Raw genomic sequence first — 25,778 nt, 5'->3', positions numbered from 1 at the left:
AAGTCTTTTTAGTTAGTTTTTTCCAATAACATTGCCTGCGAAGTAACGTCTTTTTCAGAAAACTACTTACAGTAAAATACCTTGATAAAATGTGTGATCTCTTTCTTAATTCTGATTAACATTACCTTGAATTTCTGTGTATACTGCCATGTACAGAATTGCCCAGCGCAAAGTGGTTGAAGTTGTTGCGGTGCCTGCAAAGAGCAGATCCATGGCGCAATGTACCAAATTTTCTTCATCAAAATTTGAGCTAGGATCACCCTTAAACTGTTTGGAGAAGACACATTTTTTATTACCTCCAGACTGTTTGGAAAAGAAAGATTTTTTTATTACCTAAAACAACAATTTCATAATCATGCACTGACAAGGCCAATAGTTTAAGCTGTGCCGCAAGAAGAAAAAAGGCAAAAGGAATTACAGCGCAGTCTTGTCATTTTGAGCCCAGTGCATGCGAGCTCTTACAAAATCACACGTGTCTTTTTTTGTTTACCAATCTGAGATGAATTGATAAATAAAAGAATAACTAACTTTAGAGCTTATTTTAGTTTTTTAATTCTTTCAACAGAGAACCGGGCAGGGGAAACAGGTAGAGGGTGAAGCAAAACAGACGGCAGGGTGAGCAACATAAAGGGTTGGGAGAAGCACATAAGGGAGAAAACGGGGCAAAAGTAGAAGAATATGGTTGAGAAAGAGCAACATAGGGACCGGGGGGCAGTGAAGCCCACACATGAGAAAGAGCAACACAAGCGTGGGTGGGGAGCTTGAAGCCCCAAGGTGAGAGGGAGAACCATGAGAACCAGGGGGAAGAGAAGCAAAAGATGACAGGAACAGGAGCTCTGGAGAGAAGCATATGATGTTAGCAGCTGGAAAACACATCCACTCACATGGAGTGCTAAAAATCAGCAGTGAAACATACCACTGTTCCTTACAACAGCCCACATGACACCTAATTCATTTCTTGTGATAGCACCCTTAAGGTGTGGTCTAGCTTCCAGGAGTCAAAAGAAAAACCTAAAGGTAAAGAATAGTGTATCCTTGTGAATCTTCCTAGGCAGTCTCTGTGGAGCTCAGTCAACTTTCTCTACTGAGTCCATCTATTGACTGCAAACTAAAAGCTGGGTCACGAAACAAACAAGATTTGGCACTGCTCTCTGTCCCTAGGCAATGAAAAAGGTCAGTTGCTCTGATGACCTTTCCCTGCATGTGCGTTCCCACTGACTGTCCATTGCATCAGGTGGCTTGAGCCAGTTCAAGCAACATTAATACATGGGAAGATGGCAACTGGTGCATCCAGGCATTAGGAATAGAAGGATTGAGGAAACAACTGGATGGAGTCTGCTCTAATAACCCCATCATGGTTACTGAACCCCGATTAGACAGGCGTGGTCTGACTACATGTTGATTCCGTTCAAAATACTATAGGAATAAGCCAGATCTTTTCCCCCTTTGTCAGTGTCAGGTCCCCATACTCTCTGGCAATGGGAAACATTACGATCAGATCCAAATTTGGTTATGGATCTATCTCCCTCTACCCCCACTCTGTCAGGTAATCTTGCTGAGGATGTTGCAACTTTTACCAATTGGATTACTCAATCCTTTATTAAATGAGCCCCAGTAATTTGTTCCAAGAACAAACCAAAGTCTCAATCTTCAGCCCCATGGTATACGCAGACCCTATTGGAGCTACATTTTAACTGCAAGCAACTTGAACAAAAATGGCAGAGAGACCACACTGCTGAAGATTTTTTCAAATTTAGAAAGTCCTTGAAAATGTATCATGGTCAGATTAAAATAGCAAAAAAGATGTATTTCTCCGCCTAGATTGACAAAGCCCAATGCAACCAAAAAACAATTGTTAATATTGCTAAATCATTTCTACAACCAAAAGCAATTTTTAGGGAGATCACCCCTCCTAAATTGTATTCAACAGGAGTTTAGAATTAACTCCCCTTTGAAGAAGATTTTAACAGGAAACACGTCCTGATAGAAGCATCATTGACAACCTTTCAAAGAATCTCACTATCACAATCACGTCAGGCTATTTTAGCCTGCAAGTCAGGATCCCAGCATAACCTCTACCTGCCCTGCATGCTCCATAAAGTTGCTGATTGTATAAACCCAGTAATTAATGAACTTTTGAAAACTTCATTGGCCCCTCTGAGGTTCTAAAAGACTGGAAATTAGCAGTAGTTAGACCACTACAGAAAAAACAATTAGCAGATCCCACGGTTTTAGGCAAAATCATTGAAAAATGTGTTCATGAACAACTAACCAAGTTTCTGGAGAATGCTACTATCTTACATTCTAAGCAATCTGCAGAATCAGTGCTGTTGGAAGTAGTGGATATGTTACAATTCATGTTAGATGTAGGAAAAAATGAAGTAATGCTTTTATTAGATCTTTCAGCAACATTTTAACATCTTGCATGACATCCTGCTGCAATGTGTCAAGGATTGCTGAATCTCCCTACTCACGCTGTCTTGGATTAAATCCTTCCTCTCAGAACACAGTCAAATGGTTATGTTAGGATCCTTTTTCTCTCCCAAAAAGACTATCACTTCAGGGGTTCATCAAGGCTCCTCACTTACCCCTGCGCTATTTAACATTTACAGGGCCTCCCTGATCTCACTGATTACCTCCTTTGGTATTGTAGTCACTTCATATGCCAATGACACTCAACTGATCTTGTCACTGGATAAAGACTATCAGCTCTGGAATAATCTTTAAAAAATGTTTGACTGAAGTCATTCGGTGGATGCAGCAAGTCACCTTAAGTGTAATACCGACAAAACAGAGATTATATTACTGAGGAAATCCAATTTTTTTATCCAGTGCTATTGTGGCCCAATTCCAAACCCCCCACCTCTCACTTATTTCTTACACACTGTCTTACAATTGGAAGTCATAAATGTAGAGAAGACAAATGGTAATAAGACTTGTTCTTCTACTATGTGTTCTTTCAAGTCTCCCGATAAAAATGGTACCTCACTTGTGTGGTTAGGCCTAGTGCCCGCCTCAAACGTCAAAATTTGTCTAAAAACATTTTCCTCACATTTTAGCGATGTTAGTCGTTAGTTCTGGAATCAGAGGGGAGCCACAAACGTCCTTCTAACCAGCATTCCCCTAAGTCTCCTGACAAAAAAGGTACCTCACTTGTGTGGGTAGGCCTAGCGCCCGTGTCAGGTAATGCCCCAACACACAACGTGGACACATCACACTTTTCCAATAAAAACGGATGTGTTTTTGGCAAAGTGCCTAGCTGTGGATTTTGGCCTCTAGCTCAGCCGGCACCTAGGGAAACCTAGCAAACATATATATTTTTTCAAACTAGACACCAAGGGAAAACCAGAATGGGGCTCTTGCCAGGTTCTGTCACCCAGAATCCTTTGCAAACCTCAAAAGTTGGCTAAAAGCACTTTTTCCTCACATTTCAGCGATGCAAAGTTCCGAAATCTAAGTGGAGCCACAAACTTCCTTCCACCCACCATTCCCCCAAGTCACCCGATAAAAATGGTAACTCACTTGTGTGGGTAGGCCAAGTGCCAGAGACAGAGAAGATCCCAAAATATATTGTGGCGTTAATGATAACTAAGCTGAGTGTCCTAATTAGTCCTGGGAACAGGAACCCTTTAGGGAAACCTATCAAACCCAGACATTTCTGAAAAGTAGACATCAAGGGGAGTCCAGGGAGGTATCGCTTGTGAGGATTCCCTAAAAAAATTTCTCCAGAATGCCCTGCAAACGTTGAATAAAAGCACTACTTTTCCTAGCATTTCTGTGATGTAAACTACAGGAATATGCAGGAAACCACAAACTGCTTATCACCCAGCATTCCTCAACTTGTCCAAATAAAAACGCTACCCCCACTACTATGCCTTAGTGCCTGTGCGATCCAGGGCCAGGAAACACTTTCAGGAAGGCCTTGTTTTAAAGAGAAGAATCGCATTGGCCGACACGCACCCAAGGGTTAATGTAACAACAAGTATGTTTTGATATTTATATGGCATGGACCTAGCCGGTTAGCACCGGAGCATTATACATTATGGAAAGTGATCTCAAGTGGGGGCTTTAATCTTTGGATTACACACATTTGCACTAGCAGCTCACAAATTGAAAGTTTAGGCGCAGTGAGATTAAGGGCCATATGTACGAAAGCTTTTTCCCATAGACACAGAATGGATAAAATCCTTTCGTACATCTGGCCCTAAGTGATTTGCCTGGAACTGCACAATTTTCAGTCAAGTGCCAATCTGGGTTCAAACCAGAACCCCAGGCGTTAAGGTGTTCAAACTATTACGTTAGAGATTGGTTCCTGCGACATCCACAGCCAACACTGGCATCACCACTGACAAGGCAACATTCAGACTTCTGGTGAAGAAGGGAGCAAAAGGAATTGGTGACTCACTCTGCCATCTCCCATTTCACACTCATCTCTTCTTTGCGGTCTCAGTCACATTCTTTTCTAATTTCTTTCTCCTCTTTTACCTCCATATTCCCTCACACTTTTTCTTTTTCATTATTCTGTATCTCTTTTATCTATCTCATTCCACAATTTTTTCCATCTGTCTTTTCACTCTCATGTTCACCCTCTTTCCCACCTTCTTCTCACTTCCTATCAGGGACAGGCCATGTTGGAAACTAACCTGGGAAAGTGGTCTGCCGGACTTCCATTAAATATGACCTGGTGGCAAGTATCTCAATCACTACAGAGATCAGCTTTTACTTTGTTGGAATGAGTACTCAAATAGCTCAACTATGTGACTTAGCTCTCTATGTATACCAGGGAATCAGCTGTAGCTCAGTGCAAGAAATCAACTGTCTGTAAATCAGCTCAACAGTATATTTACATTACCTCTGCTCCATCTGTGCTAGGACTCTGCCCTATCTGGACAGGGGTTTAGCACTATATATGCAGGAACTCAGTGGAATTTGTGTTGCAGCTCAGCTCTACAGGATGTGACCTGTTTGCAATAGAGTTTCACTCTTTCTAAATGTGCAGCAACTAATTTTATCAGTGCAGGAACTAAGTTTTGTCTACTAAATGTTCATCTCTATCTCGAGGCGGTAATCAATTTTACTTCTAGGTTTCTCTCCTTTATAAAACAGGTGCTGAAATGTGCTTCACAATCCGAAGCAGTCCTATCCTTTCGATTGGTATGTGGTGCAGTAATACACTAGACATTTGATGGTTTGCATCTCAGTTGAACCTCTCATCCATATTTACGTCATCTTCTAATCCACTCTCTACTGCACACTCTCTTCCTCCACTATCTCCCTCACCATCTAGGGTTTGTTGTGATTGCCGTCTTGACAGTCTTTGCTTTTAGTTCATTACATTTTCATATCCTTTTTGGCCTACATTTGTAATGAGGACATTTAGAAGGAGCAGGGAAGTAGAGGCAGAGAGATGGAGACAATGGTGTTAGACTTTTCATCCTTGGCGTGGTCTCCCTTAACTTTGTGTTCCCCAAGCTGCTGATGTGTGCTGGACTATGATTTTACTGTTTTTGTTACTCTGGGCACTTTACCACTGCTAACCAGTGCTAAAGTGCAAGGGCTCCTTTACAAAATGTGTACGTACCAGGCTTATCCATGATTGGCATATTTGATTTACTAGTAAAGTAAAGTTTACCCTAGTAAAGTGCACTAGAGGTGCCAGGGCCTGCAAATCAAATGCTACTAGTGGGCCTGCAGCACTGGTTGTGTCACCCACATAAGCAGCTCTGTAATCATGTCTCAGACCTGCCATTGCAGTGTCTGTGTGTGCAGTTTTAACTGTGAATTCGACTTGGCAAGTGTACCCACTTGCCAGGCCTAAACCTTCCCTTTTCTTACATGTCAGACACCCCTAAGGTAGGCCCTAGATAGCCCCAAGGGCAGGGTGCAGTGTATGATTAAGGTAGGACATATAGTAATGTGTTTTATGTGTCCTGACAGTGCAATACTGCTAAATTTGTTTTTCACTATTGCAAGGCCTGTCCCTCTCATAGGTTAATATGGGTGCTACCTTTAAATATGATTAAAGTGTAGATTCCCTTTGGGAGCGGATGGACATGTGGAGTTTGGGGTCTCTGAGCTCACAAGTTAAAAATACATCTTTTAGTAAATTTGATTTTAAGATTGTGTGTTTGAAAATGCCACTTTTCTTGCTTATACCATTTCTGTGACTCTGCCTGTTTGAGGATTCCCTGTCTGGGTCAGTTTGACAGTTGGGCTGGTTGCACCTCACACTAGACAGTGACACAAAGGGAGCTGGGGTGTAGTCTGCATTTCCTGATGAACCATCTGTGCTAGGAGGGAGGGAAGGAGTGGTCACTTACACATGAAAGGGCTGTGCCTGTCCTCACACAATGCAGTCTCCAACCCCCTGGTGAGTGTCTGGGGCCTGGCCTGGGCAAGGCAGGATTTCACATTCAAGAGAGACTTTGCTTTGAAGTAGGCCTACTTCAAAGGAGAAATTGGGTATAAGAAGGGCACCCAAAACCACAGTCTTTAGAACACTTCTGGGAAACAAGAGGAACCTCTGCCTGGACAAGAGCTGAGGAAGAAGAGCTGCCCTGCCTGTGACTGTACTTTGTGGAGCTATCCTGCAGTTGCTGCTTCTGCCAGAGTAAGAGGGCAAAGACTGGACTTTGCGTGCCTTTCATCTTGAGAAGAAATCTCCAAGGGCTTGATTTAGAGCTTGCCTGCTGTTGTTTGAAGTCTCAGGGACAACAAAGACCTCTCTCTGCCAGCACCTGGAGTCTCTGGAAAGACTCCTACTCTGCCCTGTGGTACCCATACAATTCCTGGGACCCTGAAAGGAGAAGCTGGCAGCCCAAGAGTGAGAAATCCACACACAGAGCACAGTGCAGGGAAAAGATCAACGCAACTCCGATCTGCGGTTGAAGAAACGACGCGCCGTCGGCTCTGCGCCTGAAAACCGATGCTCGCCGGAAACGCGACCGAAGAATCGACGCACGGAGCTGGAGAAACGACGCGCAGCATCGCTGACGGAGCCTCGGAGATTGAAACCCACACTGCGTGTTTTTTTAAATCATTGTGCGGCTGGATTTCCGATGCAAGTACCACTGGGCGTGTAAAAACAACACAAGGCCTGCCCGGAACCGAAAGTGCTGACCGGATCGACTCATCGCTCTCCTGCGGAGAGAAGAAACGACACGCCCGACAGGACGAAAGGAGAAACGAGGCAAGGTCTCCCTCGTGAGTGAAATCGACGCATCGCAATACCTTTTTGACGCACACTCGCCCGTGCGGGGTTATTTTTGACACACCCAAGGTACTTTTTCACGCTAACAGTGTTAGTGTGTGTTTAAAACTACTTAAAGACTCTTTATTTTTTTTTTTTTGCAGTTTAATTGATAACTTGACTTATGTATTGTGGATTTTTGTCATTTTGGTCTTGTTTTGTTGATAAATATTTCCTATTTTTCTAGACCTGTGTTGTGTCATTTTGTATTGTTTTCATTAAGTTACTGTGTGTGTTGGTACAAATACTTTACACCTAGCACTCTGAAGTGAAGCCTACTGCTCTGCCAAGCTACCAAGGGGGTAAGCAGGGGTTAGCTGAGGGTGATTCTCTTTTACCCCGACTAGAGTGAGGGTCCTTGCTTGAACAGGGGGTAACGTGACTGTCAACCAAAGACCCCAATTCTAGCAAATGGTAAATAAAAAAGAAGACAAAAGTGAAATGTACGGATTGGGATAAAAAGAGGATGCCAGGCAGCAGGAGAGAAGGCAGCAGCACGTGGAGAGTGACTACAGGGAAAGAGGGCAAGATAGAAGTTAGGATGAACAGTGCTAAGGCTGAGGTGATGGCACTATAGAGGTGCAATATTAGTCAAAATACACTGTTGCGCATGGGAAGGATAAAGAGGGCTTAGGCAAAAGAGCAAAAGGCAACTATTAAATGTGTTAAATTACCAGTTTTGTCTTTTGGCACAAAGCCTGAGCTTTAAAATCCACTCTTCATGCAGACATTAAATAAGGCAATGTGGCTGGATTGAGCCCGAGCAGCAGGTGTGCTACCTCACAGGACGACACTTGCTGGTTTGAAATTAGCATAGAGTTGTAGAAGGTGAAGCAGGAACCAGCTAATTGCAAAAATGGATCAGCTTGAGGAACACCATCAAGGTTGCTCAGCCACTGTGCATTACAAGTGAGACTTTGAAATATATATGTCTCAGTCCTCTTTCACCCTTCCTTTCAAGGTTTTCCAAGCACCAGCTGTCACATGCAGAGATTGGAAAGATGATCAAGAGGTATGCCCTACAATTTCTGAGCAGTCGGGGACTTATCATGCTGCTGCTGCAGAAAGCAGGCACAGTGCCAGATCCTGACCATGCAAAGTGCCAAACTGATCTGCCTCTTCAGGGTATTATGTGACCTTCCACTAAACACACAGGGTGACAGGCACACAAGGGCCTTCTGTGAAGTGTACTATGAGAGGTTTGCACCCAGTAGTACTGAGCAAACGCATAGGGAATATTGCGGAATATTGCACCTCATATGTGTTCCTTCTGTAGTGTTCATAACCTAGTCTAGCCAAACTTAGCCACAGAGAAGGTAGGAGCACAATCAAGGGCTGCTCTACACCACTGCCAGTGTATTGACTGTTTGAGTAACTGTGTGACATGAAGGTATTTCCAAGCCATCACACTGAAGCCAATACTGCATGACTGACTCACAAGCAACATCAGTGCTTGGGCCTTAGCTCTCCTTCCTTCTGAGATAGAAAAGGATGTCAGGGATATTTTTTTCAGAGGATCTGGACTGCTGACTGTGGGACCATTTGTTAAAAGACCCTGTCCCCACTAATAAGTAGTGCCAATGATATTATGTAATTCTGTGGCGCCAGCCTTTTTTCCATCATTATGGATTTGCAATTACCACGCTTTGCAGATTTTGGCAGAAAAATGTGTTTCCAGCTCGAATGGATCAAAAGTAACTGAAAATGCAGCAACATGCTTTGATGTGCAGTGGAAGGCCTTACGCAAAGGTTGACTGGCTACCATTAGTTGCTTTTTTGTGTATTTGGGTATTAAACTAGTACTAGTGAAGTCAAACCTTCGAATGGCTACCTCAAAGCTAAAGATGCACCATCACCCAGGCCCTCGTCTCCAGCTGACTGGACTACAGCAATGCTCTCTATGCTCACCTCCTCCAAAAACTACAGACCATACAGAACGCCGCAGCCAGACTCATCCTGCATCTCCGTAGACAAACCCACATCATCCCCCGCCTCAGGGAACTTCACTGGCTCTCTGAACAGAAAAGATGCCAGTTCAAGCTCCTGAACCACGCATACAATGCCCTACACACAGGAGACTCTCCTATTTGAACCACCACCTGAACCTCTATAATCCCACCAGACACTTCACTTTCTTTAACCGACACCCCCCACATCTGACGTAGCAGATACGGAGGTTGTTCCTTCTCCTACCTAGCAGTGAAAACATGGAACGAGCTACCCTTTCATCTCTGGACCTTCCCATCTCTTCCAAAGTTCCAAAAAGCTCTGAAGATCTATCAACTGGACCCTGCCTAGACCTACAGCTACACCCAGATACCCTCACAGGTGACAAGAAGCATTCTACCAATCTATTGATTGATTGGAAGTGATCTACACATCTACTGATTGATTGAAACCTTAACCCAGATGCATGAAAAAGATGAAATAATGAAGTAATACTATCACCGAATGTGCCACAATACACCGCATAGTATCCCTATTCCTCAAGGATAATTTAGTCAACCCTGCCATATGGTTTGGTCATCTCCTGTCACATAATTCCAGTGGCCCTGTTTTAAGTGCTGCTACCATCTACCTAGCAACCACAAAAACAAAGTACTGCCCATAACCCTATTTGACAAAACCACTTTGCAAGTTCTTATTTTTTTAGTCACTACTGGGATTTTTTAGAAGAAAAACCACAAGCCTCCTCCGTCTCAACAGAATGGAAGATGTGATGCTATTGATGGAAAAGCCTGGACTGTCTGGTGAACACTGAACCACTGCAAACCCATTTAAAAAGAAACACAAATTTCCCATTTATTGCTTTTATATAGTGCTTGCTACTGCTCCTCAAGGGTAATAAGTTCAAAATATAAATGCCACTGCATAAAAAAATAATTGCCATTTTCTACAAACCCATATAAAAAGAAAAAACTTCTCCCCTTTATTGCGTTTATATAGTGCCTGCTACTGCTACTCGTGGGTTATAAGCGCTTTATATAAATGCATTTGCTTACAAAACAATTTGACACTTTATGCCTTCTTTTCTTTAGAAGTCAAACGGTATCAGTCAAGTTGGGGAGGGGTCAGAGATCACCTTTTAAATGCAGATGGTTTCTCTCATCCCAGAGATCACTGGCAATCATTATTTCTCCTTTAAAACAATAGTGAAGGCTCAAACACATTGCCCTGCACAGCGAGAGCCCCCACCATGAGGTCTGCACCTCAGGATATTGTGAATCTGTCTTTTTAAAGAAAACTAAGGGCCATATTTATGACCTGGTTTCAGTTCATCTTCACCACGCAAATCTTAAATGAGATTATAAAGCCATTCAAGGCCACATTGCAGGGCCTCGAGTGACTTCATAAATCTCAAGTAATGCAGCACAGCACAAATCATTGTGTTACATTACTGTGAGCCAGAGAGGCATTTTATGGGTGTTGCATGGGTGCCCCACGCAACATCCATGGATCTTGACACACTCCCAGATTTACAAAAACTTGCTGAAGCCCTTTTAGCCCAGTGGGCATTGAGCGCCTGGGTAATACCAATGCATATAGTCCGACCAGACATCCTTCCCCACTGCATCCTCTGTTGTAAAAGCTTTGGCAATATTGCAGCAAAATTGTATAACAAATATCAATAACTTGTGGCACTTGCTACCACGGTTTGGTTGCATTGTACATGATTTTAGCTTTTCCTACGTTTAAACAGGAATTAATATACTAAGAAATAATACAGACCTAAAGGTACTTACAATGAAGAAAGCTACTGAAGCAGTTTCTACCCATGACAGCTACACAAATGCACACATGCCTGCACTCAAACCTCCACCGACGTCAGCAATGCAAGCCACGGCTACACACAGAAAACTAGTACTGTACAGGCAAAAGTGCAAAATTTCCTAACACTGACAAGCGTTACACATTTGACAAGGGCAATGCAAGCTACCTCACAGACAGATCAGGTGCAGCAGATGTGACAGCAGTGTAAGTCTTTTTCATACAAAAACAGGTACATCATAGGAAACAGATGCACAAGCTTGCATTGCATGCAGACCATCAGTGTATGCTTTCTTCCAACAAGTACTTTTCAAGCAGCAACTCTAAAACTTTCACGAGCACCATGGAAAGGTGCAGCACTGGAAGACGTTGTGCATGTTTACCTCATTCACAAAAGGTAGGGGAGACACAGGAACACTATTACATTCCATCAGTCAGAGCACAGGCAGAGTGCATGAAGTAATGATACATGCTTCTCTCACATACAATAGAGGAACAGCATGGGCAGTGCACTGCAGACTTTCTCCACATGTTGAAAAAGTATAGTATGGGTCGTGCAATGAGCAGTAACATTGAAGACTTCCTTCGTTATAGAACACGTATAGTATGGGCAGTGCATTGCAGACTTCCGTCACATATCGAACAAGTACAGTATAGTAAGAGCAGTCAGACTTCCGTCACATATCGAACAAGTATAGTATGGGCAGCGCATTGCAGACGTCCCTCATACACAGAACAAGTACAGCATGAGCAGTCACATTGCAGACTTCCTTCGCATATAGAAGAGGTATAGTATGGGCATGCATTGTAGATTTCCTTCACAGATAGAATAAGTACAGTACGGGAACTGCATTGCAAACATCCTTCACATATAAAACACGTATAGGACGGGCAGTGCATTGCAGTCTTCACTTACACACTCAGGGGCTGAGCATCAAACACATCCCCGCACCTTACCTTTTCCATCTCTGCGATGTAACAGTCAATGAAGTCTCTAGGCTCAGATGGATTCCAGTGCTCTCTGTGCTTCTCAATAATCTTTTTGATAAACATTTGAATGATTTTCCAGTTTTTTAAAACTTTTCGATAAGATCCAGGAAAGAACTTCATAATTTGTGGGAAAGAATTGTAGAGCTGTACAAGAATATGGACAACAAAACTGAATATTTCAGATATATGCAAGCTATGTAAAGTATATTGAAACACTGTATGTATAACTTCTTCAGTTGAACTCGCTATTATGTCTGTAGATTAATAATAATGCACCCACTAGTCATGCTTGTAATAAGTCATGGTGCTCATCTAAGTGTAGTACTCTTCATTACTCTCTTCATCTCACTTAACATTACTCTGTAAGCAACTTAGGATCTCTCTGCAAAGTTAACACAATAATAAGGTATTCAGCCCTGTATCCGAAGGACAAATGGTAGCAGTATTAATCATACCTACCAGAACAGGAGGCAGAGCATCCAACTGATTAAAAGGGCCAAAGAATCTAAGGTCTTTCAAAACCAGTCTGCAAGTTCAGATGCGGCTTGATCCGTATCCAGAAACACTTGCCATTTAGTAACAGGTCAGGCAAACTTTCAACTATTCTATCTATTTTATACCAAGCTTGGGATGTACACTCTTGAGCTAAATAGTAGAAGACTGAGTTTTGCTGGAGGTTTTGAGCTTGAAAATTGCTGTTTTATTGACTTACCAATGTCGTAGTTGGACTCTTGCTCTAGGCAAGACTGCTGGTTGAAGGATGACAGTACTTATGTTTGTAGGCGACCATGCCAATCCTACAACAAAACGCAACTGTCGTCCCACCCCTTCCGGCTCACAAGCAGTACCTCACCAAAAACCCAAAACAGTTAAAGGTGATTTGTGGCAGCCTTTATGCATGGACTCAAAAGTGTGACATCTCAGGGAGCATCGTGGGTAAACGGAGATGACCCCTTTTTCACATTGACAACACGTCTCAATCACACACAGGCAATAAAGAAGATGCAGTAGAGTTTCAAAAGGTTTATTTTAGAAAAACTGCAATCTGCGATAAGTTGCATGGGCTGCAATGATTAGGATAATGAACAGTGCAAGAAACAGAATGGTAAAGACAAGAGTCATTAATACAAAGACCCCCACCATCATGCAATATATGAAATAACATGAGGTGTGTGATAGGTCCTAGTACTCTAGCATGCAGGCCTATCCCCTAACCTAGAAGAGAGCTTGGTATGTTAAACCTCAATCTGCCAATGCCATGTCCATTAGAAGAGCCCCCAACCCTCGTTACCTTGGAATGAGGTCTCTAGCTCAGCCTCCGCAGGAACACAAAGACTGGGTCAGTGTCAAGGCGACGTGCCGCATCGATAGCAGCGATGGCATCTGGTCGGAATCCCTCTGACTGTCTGATAAAGTGAGGAGTATTTATACAGAATTCCTTGGACCCCTGACATAGGTTTATTCCCAAACAATAGATAACAAGGCGGGCTTGGGACAGTAGTTAATATAAACAATTCCCTCCAAAGGATGAAGAGGGAAAGTACCTAAAGTGAACACCTACAGTTTGTTTGTATTTGTCGCCTGATTTTGACGCCTTAGCGCAGCGGCACTGATAATGAAAATCAAAACATGGGTCTAAGTCAAAACAAGGCAGCCATCTTGAAAGAATTAATTAAATAAATGTGCTAAAACAGAGCAAGCTAAGTAGGGTAAAAGTCACTGGGTGAAGGGGGCATGAGTCTGCAAGCCACAGGCTAAGCTAACTCCTGTATCCCATTGAAACAATCTAGGATTCACTACACCAAGAAAGAGGTTAAGATGGAATCAAAGCTAAACAACGAATTATTAGAAACAATGTCATCAACTTTGTGTCTTGCCAAATGAGTGGGACTATTAACCAGTTGTGAAAAACCCAACGTTCATCATACTTTCAACAACTGTGCTGTTTCAGTATTAATATTTGCCTCTAAATTAAAATTCTTCACAATGTGAGGAAGGTAACGCTTGGAAATTGACATATCTTTGTATATTATGCAAGGCCATGACCCTAAAATGGAATAGTCTGCCAGCTGTGATCAGATTAGGACCCAATGCCAGGTCAGTCCAGGATTCCATAATAAATACAATTTGCAGCTAGTGAATGTCAATGAGATCAGAAAAATCCACTTTATTTTTAGTTAAAGATCTAGCATTGCTCCGTCAGAAAAATTACACCAGTGATGGCGTTTGTGCTAAAAAAACACAGTGCGAATGGCAGGTTGCGCTGCATAGGGGTGACACATCGCCACATTTTTAGTGAGACTGAGGTGGTGGCGCTAATTTCTTTATATGCAGCACCACCTATCCCTCATGTTGTCAGCAGGTGGCAGGCCTGGCCAGGGCTATGGCCTAGCAGAGTGTCGTCTGAGTCTGAGATAAATGCTGCACTGCATACACCCCCAGACATGGGTCTCTTGCTCTCCACACAAAGTCACGAACCGGTGGGCCAACATCATCAACTGGGAGCAAGATCTCCATAGCCAGCTGGGACTTGAAGTGGTGGGGCAAGGTAAGTGATAGTTTGTTATAATTTGTTTTAATATAATATTCACTTTCAGGGAGCATTACATCACAGGTAGGTTTATGTGTGAGCGTAGGTGTGTATAAATATATATGTGTATATATTATTCTAGAATATTATACAAAATACATTTGCATGTTATTCTCAATATATATAAAATATTTTATATATAAATTATAAATATGAATGTCATTTACAATGTATATTTTATATATAACATTTAGGCCCTCATTGCAACTTCGGCGGTCTTACAAAAAGACTGCCGAAGCTGCGGGCACCACTATACTGCCAGTGCTGGCGGTATTTGTGGCTCCCTATTACGACTTTTCCGCCGGGCCAGCAGAAAAGTCACATCAACATTGCAGCCGGCTCATAATAGAGCTGGCGGCAATGTTGATGTGCAGTAGGTGCAGCAGCACCCGTCGTGCATTTCACTGCCCGAAACTGCAGTGATATGTGCGATGTGGTTGTGCCTGGGCCCCCCTGCACTGCCCATGCCAAGTGCATGGGCCCCCAGGGGCACCCCGAATCCCCCTTACCGACAGCCTTTCCATGGCGGTGTTTAGGGGGAGGGGGTATAGTGCCAAACCTACTGGACGGAATTACACCAAATTTGCAAGAAAGGTATGTCCTGGTCCAGAAAGCTTCTTTTTTGTTTTGGTGTAAATCCGTTCAGTAGTTATTAAGAAATTAAGGGGGAAAAAATATGTATATATCAGGATGCAAAGAATTCACGACCCCTCCTGATCTCATGCTGAGATCTGATTGGCTGTCAGCACTTCAACCAGGAAGTATTGGCAGTCATCTTGCAGAAAAAAATGTAAAAAAAAGAAAAGGGGCCAGGGTATAGATACCCTGACCCCTTAACTCCGACTAAAAATAATATTTTTTTTAAACTATTTCGTCTAGATGTGCGGAGGATCGGCGGATTCAGTGAATTTAAAAAACAAAAACAAAGCGTGGGCCAAGTCCTGTGGGCATTTTGTTTTGGATTGCAATGGAGGTTTATGGCCCCTCCACAGCCCCGGGGAACACCACCTCCCTGGGGCGAAGCTCTAATGGTTTGCGGTGGGGGGGGGCTTGTGCCTCCAGGAACCACCACCTCCCTGGGATAAAAATAATTCTGGGTGTGGGGGAGACGCCACCTCCCTGCGGCTACATTGATTAGTGGTGTGGGGGAAGCCCTTGGCCTCCCCCAGAACCCCAAGGACCACCACCACGCTGGGGCTATATTTTAATAGTGTGCGTGTAGGTCTCACTGCCCCCCCAATGCAGCCCCAAGAATCACAACCTCTTCGGGGCTTCTTCAAAGTTAGAAGGGGACCGCGCTGCCCCCCTTGAGGAGCCACTGATGGCCCTGGGGCCTGCCACCACCTAGGGCTGGCTCCTGTTATGTCCCAGGGTGCCCACCCTGGGGTACAAATGCTAGCTGGGCTTGGCTGCAGCTCTGACAGCTCCAGTCAAGTCACAGCAAACACTCCACTTTTTGACATTGGGACCTGTGACACAGATCCCGCTGTCAAACAGCAGAGTTTTCATCTCTGTTCCCTGCAGGCATACCTGCGTGCAGGGAACAGAGATGAAAGGTTTGCTTCAGCAACCACGAAGCTGCTACTTAAAGCAACTCCTTGGTCATTGAAGCAATGGGACCATGTGGGAGTCCTTAAGGCTTCCCCGCATTCCCAGATAGCCTATAACGGGCTTGTTTTAAAATTTAAAAAGTATTTTAAAAAAACATGTTGGGACTGTGGGGGGGCACGCGGTTCCCAGATAGCTTGTAAAGGGCTACAAAAAGGAAAGAAGTCAGAATAAAAAAAAATAGCACAGTGTCAAGGTCACAGACCTTGACACTGAGCGTTGAGGGTTTGAGTCTAGCTGGAACCGTTTCACTCCTTATTTTTTTTAACCACAAATGTTTAAGACTCATACTGAAAGGTGTTCTTATTCTTTTTAAATGAGAAACACATTTTTCTTTTTAATTTGTCCAGAAAATATCTCATTGTAAGTATATCATATATCAGAGTCTAAAAAAACTCTATCTCTCTCTCTCTTTCTCCCATTCACAGACTCACTCAGACCCTCATGCACTCACTCACAGCCTCAGTAGGACCCTCATGCACCCACTGACAGACCCGCACACATTGATGCACCCACTAAAACACTGATGTATGTACTCTCACACCCAGACAGACACTCTCAGAGCCACCCTCACCCCCAGATACACCCTCTCACACCTACTATCACACCCAGAGAGGCCACTGTTAACTCTAGCCAGCCAAAGCCAAAGGGCTGCGTACAAGATTGGGTTGGCTGGTTAGAGGGGGTTGCCACAGGGTCTGGCTGGAGGACAGGTCTTGCCGGCAAACTCTGCTGTGCATTGGTGAAGGACGTGTAAGGTGCAAGGTTTGCCTCAGGCCCTGTGGTAAACTGCAGCCATGCATAGCGGGGTTGGATTAACGTATAGTAATGCAAGTTACTATGCATTAAAAAAGCATGGAAATTCACTTAAAAAAACAAAGTTTACAGGGACATTATAGTTAGGCTCACAGTTTAAACATACCAAACCACAGAAATTCACCAGTTATAGTTAGAGCTATCTCAAGTAACTATAACTTGTGCCCTAAGGTAACTTGTGCCCTTGCCATATAATATATATATATATATATATACATATATATATATATATATATATATATTCACTGATAGACAAGCAACTGTCAGGGGGAGAGGGAGAGTACGAGGGCGGGGCGCTAGAAGAACAAACACACAAGAAGGGCACAGAGAGGCAAAACAAAGAAACACCAGAGCACAGACAGCAGTAGTGTTCAAGAGTTGAATGTAATAAGCCTGTCAAGTAGAGCGATGTCTACTGCAGAGGAATCTTTATTGAAGAAGGGTTTGTGCTTTTGCCCGGTCACTGATATGGATATTGTACAAACAACAATTGATCTGTATAAATATATATGCAAAATCAAACTTGCAAAGATACCTCACTGAGGTAGGCAAGAATAAAATCAAGGATACACCAAAACCAACACATGATCTAATGGTGCAGGATAAAGATATACTTATGACCTTGGTGAATTTAAGCGAAAAAGAAAGTGAGAACCCAATAATAGATGTTGAGGCAATAACACCTTTAAGAGTAGGCCTCACAGGAAAAAAATCGAAATCAGTGATCTATCCTGCATTACCACCTGGTAACAAAATAGATCAGTTTGCTGAATTCGTAATTCATGATCTATACACAAAACATTGGAACAGACATAAGAGTAATCTATTGTTGCCAGAACAACAAGCTCTTTGTGATTTACAGTTGGATACAACTATTGAAATCAAACCCGCTAATAAGGGCAGAAATATCATAATACTAAATAAACAGGATTATGTCAAAGAAGCAATGTGTCACTCTCTGACATAACTTGTTATAAAAAAATCGAATTGATTCCAACAGTACAATTGACACAGAAAGTTCATCATCGATTGATGGACCGGAAAGAGCAAGTGAAAAAGCATTGATTTGGATGAGCAAAATAGCTAATGGTGGAACATCCGACGACTCCCACTTTATATTTCTTGCCCAAAATTCACAAACATCCAACAAATCCCCCAGGAAGACCTATAATATCAGCAAATGCATCTTTGTTGGAACCTATGTCAAATGACATAGATTGTTTTCTGGCACCACTAGTACGGAATTTAAATTCTTATCTACGTGAAACAGTGGATTTACTACAACATCTAGAAGGTACCCCATGGCAGAATTCTTACAAATTGATAACAATGGATGTAGTATCGCTATACACCAGCATTGAACATGATATAGGCATAAAAGCATGTGAATTTTTCTTATACTAACGAAATATTCAATTCTTCCAACACAATGATATGCTAATAGAAAAGAATCAATCCTTGCCTTATGAATAATTTCTTTTTTTTCAATCAGCAATTGTATTTACAAATGAAAGGTACAGCCATGGGATTTTCCTTTTCCCAAAATTTTGCCAATCTAACACTGGGTAGGTTTGAACAACGCATCGCATGGGCTGAAGAAAATGAGAAGCATTTTCAAAAAATAGTTTGTTCAGATTAAAAGATGATCTATTTCTCATTTGCGATCGAACAGAATTTGAATTTAAGGAATATTTCAAAATATTGAATAGTAAGTAAATCAAAACTGAGCTTTACATATGACATTAGTGCTACTGGAGGGACATTTTTGGGAACGGAAATGTACATAAAAGAGGGCTCAGTACAAACAACATTGCATAGAAAAATACCAGCAACAAATTCAATACTGCATGCCAATAGTTTCCATCCACCAAATACAAAATGGAATATTCCTTCTGGTGAATTTCTTCAGATTAAACAAATTTGTTCAGAATCAAGCAAATGTGAAAAACATCTCAAGGACTTTGCAGAGAGATTTGAGGCCAGACAATACCCAAAGAAATGTATAGCCATTACAAAGGAACGGATAAATCGAGTCCCAAGAACTGAAATCAATTATAACAAAAAGATAAGATCTGCAAAGAACTCAGATAATCCAATATGTTTCATTACTAAGTACTCCAAAGAAGCAGCAGGGATTCGTAGAATTTTAAAGAAATACTGGTTCATGCTACAGATGGATTCATTAATTGGTGACATTATGGGGGAGTAACCACAAATTACATTTAGGCGGGCCCCCAATTTAAGGGATAAATTCACTAAAAGTAATTTCAGTAATGGGAAGAAAAATTGGTTGCAACAACCAGGATTTTGGAAGTGTGCACACTGTAAAACCTGTAAGATTGGCATAAACAAAAAAGAATCTTCTATTGGAAATGGACATGTAAAACAATTTAGACAACATACACACAGGCAAGAGTCGGTTTACAGTTTATGTCATTGAATGTCCTTGTGGTTTAAAACATGTGGGTAGCACGGTATGTGAGACAAAAATGGATCTTAGAACACATTCATGCCACCATAAATCTGGATAGGAGTTATGTAATCTCAAGGCACATAGAGTTGACACACAACAGTCAATGGCATTTATTGAAATATTATGCAATAGATCAAGTGCCCAAAAATGAACATGGTGGAGATAGAGATAAAACGTTACACCAACTAGAATTGAGACACATAATGCAGATTCATTCTCTGGCCCCTTTAGGTTTGAATCAGGATGAAGAATTATTTGTAAATCTCCTATGACGAAGTGCCTGATTTCAAGTGGTTGAACATAAGGTCAGATGGACAGAATGGATGGATTTTATCTTCTCAGCATCGCATGTGTTGATAATTAATGTATTTTATTTAAGTATAGGCTAATAGTTTTGGGCTTCACTAAAAAACAATTCAGTGTTCATATGGAAAACTTTTGTTGAAAGTAACACAGAAGCTAAAAAAGGTTTTTTACAGTATTAGGAAGGGAAAAAAAATTGTGTGGGCAGGTGGTTATAAGGTTTAAAAAATGAGGTAAAATCTCCTCTATAAATATATATATATATATATATATATATATATATATATATATACACACACACACACACACACACACACACACACACACACCATTGTGAGAAACTAGGGCTGATTGCAGAGGCCCCATAACTTTTTGCCCCCATTTTCCACTTTATGCTGGTGTTTTCCTGACTCTGATGGTGCCCTGGGTACTGCTAACCGGTCCCAGGGCCTGTGCTCTGTGTAAAATGGATATGCAAATTAGGCTAATTATAATTGGCTAAGTTAACCTACCTATAAGTCCCTAGTATATGGTAGGGCATGTAGGTTTAGGGACCACAGCATAGGTGGTGCACACCTAGGTGCATTGCTGAGGTGCCCAGTGTCATTTTAAAAGCAAGCCTGCCTTGCTGGCTGCCTTTAAATTAAAGTTATATGCAAATTCGACTTTGGAATTAAAGGTACTTCCAAAGTCTTAAACTACCTTATTTTTACATATAAGTCACCCCTAAGGTGTGCCCTATGTGCCCCTAGGGCTGGGTGCCATGTAAATATAAGCAGGGACTTTATAAAAATAGATTTATAAGCCCTGGTGAGGTAAAAACAGCCAAATTCGTTTTTCCCTCATTGAAGTAAATGGCCTTCATAGGCTAGAATGGGCAGACTTTATTTTAAATTTTAAAGTCTCCTTAAATGTTGCATACCAAGAATTTGGTATCAAATTAATTGTTGTAATAAATCCTACAACTTCCAGTTGTTGGATTTATTATAACTAGTTCAGGTAAAAAGTTTAGACTTTACTTAAAAAGTTGCCAATTTCAGCTCTGCATTGTTTTTGCTGCTGTGCTCTGATTGGCCAGCCTGCAGCAGCTTCTGCCAGGCTGCCTTGATGAGGTGTGAAGTGGCCAGGCTTCACACAAAGGAATGTGCTTGGGGGAGAGAATCTCCCCTCAGCAGATGGTGAGGCAGGAAGGGGGAGGGCTGCCAAACTGGTCTTCAAAGGCAGAGAAGGACATTTGCAGCACCCAGCAACACCCCCACATCCTGCAACCCCAGACAATTAGGTGCCCCCTTGATTAGATCAGGAGAGGGGTGTGTTTATGATTTTTAGCCACACCAGTGGGTGGGCTCAGCCAGATGTAACCTCCAAAAATCAGATTCATCCATGTTGGATTTTTAGAGACTGTTGCCTTCTGGGATGGATTTTTGCCACACTTCCCAGGAAGTGGTCATCACAAGGGGACGACCCTGTCCCTGATTGGAGAACCAGGCCCCCCCTGCTTTTCACCCAGGAGCAAGGATAAAACTGGCAGACCTGCACCCACGCCTCAGATCCCCACCAAATTTCAAGAAGAAGGAACTACAAGGAGAAGAAGGACTGCCCTGCTGGACCCCTGGCCTGCACCTGGACCCTGCACTCAGAAGGACTGCACCAGCTGCACACTTGGGCTTCACCACAAGAAGGACTTTGCCTGGCTTCAACTGGTTCAAGGAGGGACTCCCTGTTTGCTACAGGTGAAAAATTGCTAAACCAGAGTCCCCTGCACCAACTCCTGAAGAAAGCGACCAGCTGACCACTGTCCAGTGGCCAAAAAGGAGTTTGCGCCAGGTGCATTCTGGGAGTTGAAGTCCGCACCCCCCAAGGACCATCACAGAACTTCTGGACCCTTGGGGTGAGCTGTGGACCCTAAAAGAACCTTAAAAGAACATCTGGGTGAAGCCCCAGAAGTTTGGAAAAGATTTGAGAATTTTTGCAAAAAAGCTCCAGAGAGGGACCGACCCGCCGCGGAAATTCTAGCCGGCTTGCCTCAACCGCGACCCGGCCTGACTTCGTGGTTCGTCCCGGTAAAGAAAAACATCCAAAAAAGAGACTAAGTCCGAACGTAAAAAGTTGACCGGGACCTCCCAGCCATCGTATCCTAGAAGGGCTCCATGGACGTCGGATCAAGATCCAGGTTTACCCCGGTCGAAGGATTTTCATCTCGAAAAAACGACTAAGTCCGAAGGTAAAAGTCTCCACCGAGGAAACCCACATCGCGTATCCGGACAAGGGCTCCAGGAGGTCGGATTCAACTGGCAGGTTCGTCCCGGTGAAGAAAAACTTCAAAATAAAGACTAAGTCAGAAGGTAACTTTTTAACCGAGGCCTCCCGCGACCTGTAGCCGAGCAGGGCTCCATCGCGGTCGGCCTGAAAGTTTTACTTTGCCCCGGTCGAGGTGCAACCAGATGACCCGATTGGCGCTTTTTGTTTCTAAGCGCTTGAAAAGTAATAATTCTTTAAAAATTCATATCTCCGGTTCCCCTGAACCGATTTTAATCGTTTTTGTGTCATTTTAAAGATAAAAATATAAACTATTTTTATAAATTGGTTTTGGATTTTTAAACTGTTTCCTGTGTTTTATTTAATTACTGTTTTGTGATATTTGAATGCTTTACACTTTGTCTCCTAAGTTAAGCCTTGACGCTCGTTGCCAAGCTACCAAGGGTTGAGCTGGGATTAATTTACTGAGACCTAACTGTACCTATGTGGAGGTTAGTGGCTTGTTGCTAGGTGTAGGTACCTACCTGCCCTACCAATAACCCAAATCGTTAAAATTAGGAAGAGTGGGAATAAATAATAACTGGAAACAATGCATTAGAAAAGCAGGAAGCATAAGAGAATAGCTTAGGCACATAACGTTTGATACATTGTGAATTTAATAGATGAAATGGGGAAATTGAATATTGAAATACAATATATGGTAACGTTGTATATCAGAGAAGAGATGGGTGGAAATTTAGACATTAGATTATATAGTATAAAATGGGTACTAACACCCTGCAGAAATAAATGGTACGGTTTGATTCATCAAAAGTGTGAAAGTCAAATAGAAATTTGCACTCTCCACATATGGGGGAAAAGGGGCACCAATACCCAAAATTGCAAAACTGCATATATGACTAAATTAAAATGTACGTATATTCACAAGTAATCGTTAATTAATCAAGAGGGTTTGTGCCCAAAAGAGAGATATGTAAAGGAGATAATGAGTAAAAGCTTCCTAATAGAAAATATAGATAAAAATAAAAATAAAGAAATGACGGCATAACCCACAATGCAACCGGGAATGGTGTGGAAAAAATATACAAATGAATTGTTAAAAAAGTCTATGAACAAGAGACCTGCCGGTATTGTGCAATATATATAAGTGACTGTGATAGAGATAATTAGCTTTTTTCTTTTTATTCAATCATGGTATGGGTATTTATATAAGCACTGTATTTTTTGTATATAAACCCTGAAGAGGGGCTGACAGGATATGCTTGTGAACAAGGTCTGGGTGAATGAAACGCGTCGGGCGTTTCCAATATACTGAACAACGGAGCCTTGTAATAAAGCAGGAGTGTGTGCAACAACTTTAGAGTGCGTTTTTTCCTGACAAAGGTTACAGAGACGTCCAGATTAGGAAACAGAATTTAAAAAAAAAAACATAGAAATTCACCTAAAAAAACAAAGGTTACAAGGACAGTATAGTTAGGCTCACATTTTAAACGTACAAAACCATTTAAATTCAGCTATTGCAGTTAGAGTTATAACTCGTGCCCTGCAGTAACTATAACTTGTGCTCTTGCTATGCACTGCTACTTACCCCAGATATTACAGCACTCATGACATCTTTGAGAACACCATTGGTAATGTTACTATAACATTTGTAGTAAAATTATTGATGAGATAACTGTGCATGGTGGGGGCCCGATTTATAGTTACTTAAGGGCACAAGTTATATACAATGTTGGTAGCACTTGGTTAATTCTTACCTTAACTCTAGGTGTATAGTATAATAATTTCATCCATAAGATTACCCTTTGACCCAAATGTTTCCAATTTTATACTATAAACAAGTAATCTCAATTAAAGTTGTCACCTGTCATTTCAAAGCCAACCACTACAAGTGCAGATACTCACGTTTATAGGCTACGGCCTGCAGTTAAATATACTCCAAATATTGTTGCAGGTGGCTCTATGTGGCAGGAAACCTCTTTGGGACATTTGGACTGAAAAGCGAATCACTGTCACTGTAGTGAGACTGCTAGTTAATAATTTAGCCAGTATCTTTCATTCAACAGTGATTAAAGGTATTGGCCAGTATGCCCTGACCCTAGTCCAATGGTTTACCTGGCTTAGGTTCATCACTAATGATAGCTTCTTTCAACTCCTGAGGCAATTCCCCTCTGCACTCAAGGTGATAAACATTGCCCACAAGTCTAGGACCAGTAGACCTTTGTACCACATAAAGAGTTCAACAAGAAAACCGTTTGGATCCAGAGTTATCCTCAACTGTAGTTGTAATATAGATTCTGAGAGCTCTTCGGTAGTGGCAGGTACTGTCCTTTTAATTGATGTTGTGCTACTTTAGAATGTGAGTTGAAATGAAGTATTGAGATTTCACTGAAAAAAGTAAAAATAAAACCTTTGGTTTGTGTGTGCTTAAGTGTCTGTGTTTCTGTGTATACATCTTGAGTATGTGCCTGTGTGCATGATAGTAAGCCTTTGTATGGGTACGTGGGTGTTTGTAGTATGATTCTGTGTAAGTATCTTGTGTGCGTAGATGTGAGGGAGATAGCTGTGAATTTTTGAGTTTCAGTGATTCTGAATGCAAATACCTGTCAGTGTATCCATTGGTATCAGCATTCTTTGCGTCCTTTCTGTGTGTGTGTGTGCACCTAATTGTCTGTGAGTGTGTGTATATCAAAGTATAATGATTTTGTGAGTACTGCATTGAGTTGATTGCAGTATTATTGTATGGTTCCCAATGCCTCAGATTAGGTCCTAAAGTGCTTCTTGACTGCGCGGTAACACACAATGCTGAACGTTCCGTGTCGTTGACAGAATGTGGTTTTATAATGTGACCTTTTAGAAAAGAGTTTTGGTGTTGTGTATGAGGAATGGAAACTAAATTTGCCTTCAAAGTCTTTATATGCTATCATGTTGGGATACACTTGTGCCTGTGCATAGGCATTGAGTGACACAATGAAAGAGTGGTACAATTGCATTTGTGGGTGGCTGATTCTATTTTTCATGGGGGTGGTCATAATCCTGCACTGGTTAGCTGAGAAGTAAGGGAATCATCTGTTTGGGAACAGCCAAGTCAATACTGTCCTGCTTAATTCCAAGCAAACATAGATAGCACTTATGTTTGAGACAGTCAGTTCCAGAGTTTAGTTGTCTAAACAGAGAGTACAACCAATGCAAGTATTTTCCTGAATGGCAGGTCATACAGATGAGGTGTGATTCGTAAGAGGAAGATACTATTTTGTATGTAATCGCCAATGATTCACTTGGAAGATAAATGGTCCAGTGCAATAGATGTACAATGCCCTGAAGGGGTAGCACCTTGCCACCTTTAACCAGTGAAGCATGTGAAGGGATGGAGTGATTTGGTCAGCAGGTGTAATAGCATTCAGGATGACACATTCTGAATTCTATCTACTCTTTGTACTAGGAAGGGAACAGTCCAGGCACATCAGTATCAAAGTCATGGAGGCCTGGGCTTTCTGAAGGAAACCCAAATGAGGGAAATGCTGCACAGGGTTTACACAATGAAGAAGGCATTTCTGGTAACTTGAGTCACTTGAAATGCTAGTAGTCTATCAGACTCCTTGACCACTCCCAGGTTTGGTTTATGTTACCAGATGTGGTCCCAGTCTCGGAGGCCAGATAATCTTGGTGAGGCAAATCACCTAGGTCCTACAAGTGAATGCCCACCTTAGTAAGTACTCTAG

General features: G+C 42.1%; 1 protein-coding gene across 1 annotated transcript in view; it reads right to left on the bottom strand.

The window, feature by feature from the left end:
- Window positions 1-25,778, bottom strand: part of LOC138293370 (cytochrome P450 2J2-like) — a 244,243-nt gene that overhangs the window by 48,266 nt on the left and 170,199 nt on the right. The window contains exons 5-6 of the mRNA XM_069232566.1: window positions 11,975-12,151; window positions 126-267 (exon numbers count right to left, since the gene is read on the bottom strand). Of these exons, the coding sequence (XP_069088667.1) occupies window positions 126-267; window positions 11,975-12,151 (319 nt within the window). The remainder of the gene's footprint in view (window positions 1-125; window positions 268-11,974; window positions 12,152-25,778) is intronic.

Source organism: Pleurodeles waltl, chromosome 4_2 (assembly GCF_031143425.1).
Source record: "Pleurodeles waltl isolate 20211129_DDA chromosome 4_2, aPleWal1.hap1.20221129, whole genome shotgun sequence".
NCBI lineage: Eukaryota > Metazoa > Chordata > Amphibia > Caudata > Salamandridae > Pleurodeles > Pleurodeles waltl.
This window is presented reverse-complemented; position numbering and strand designations above follow the sequence as displayed.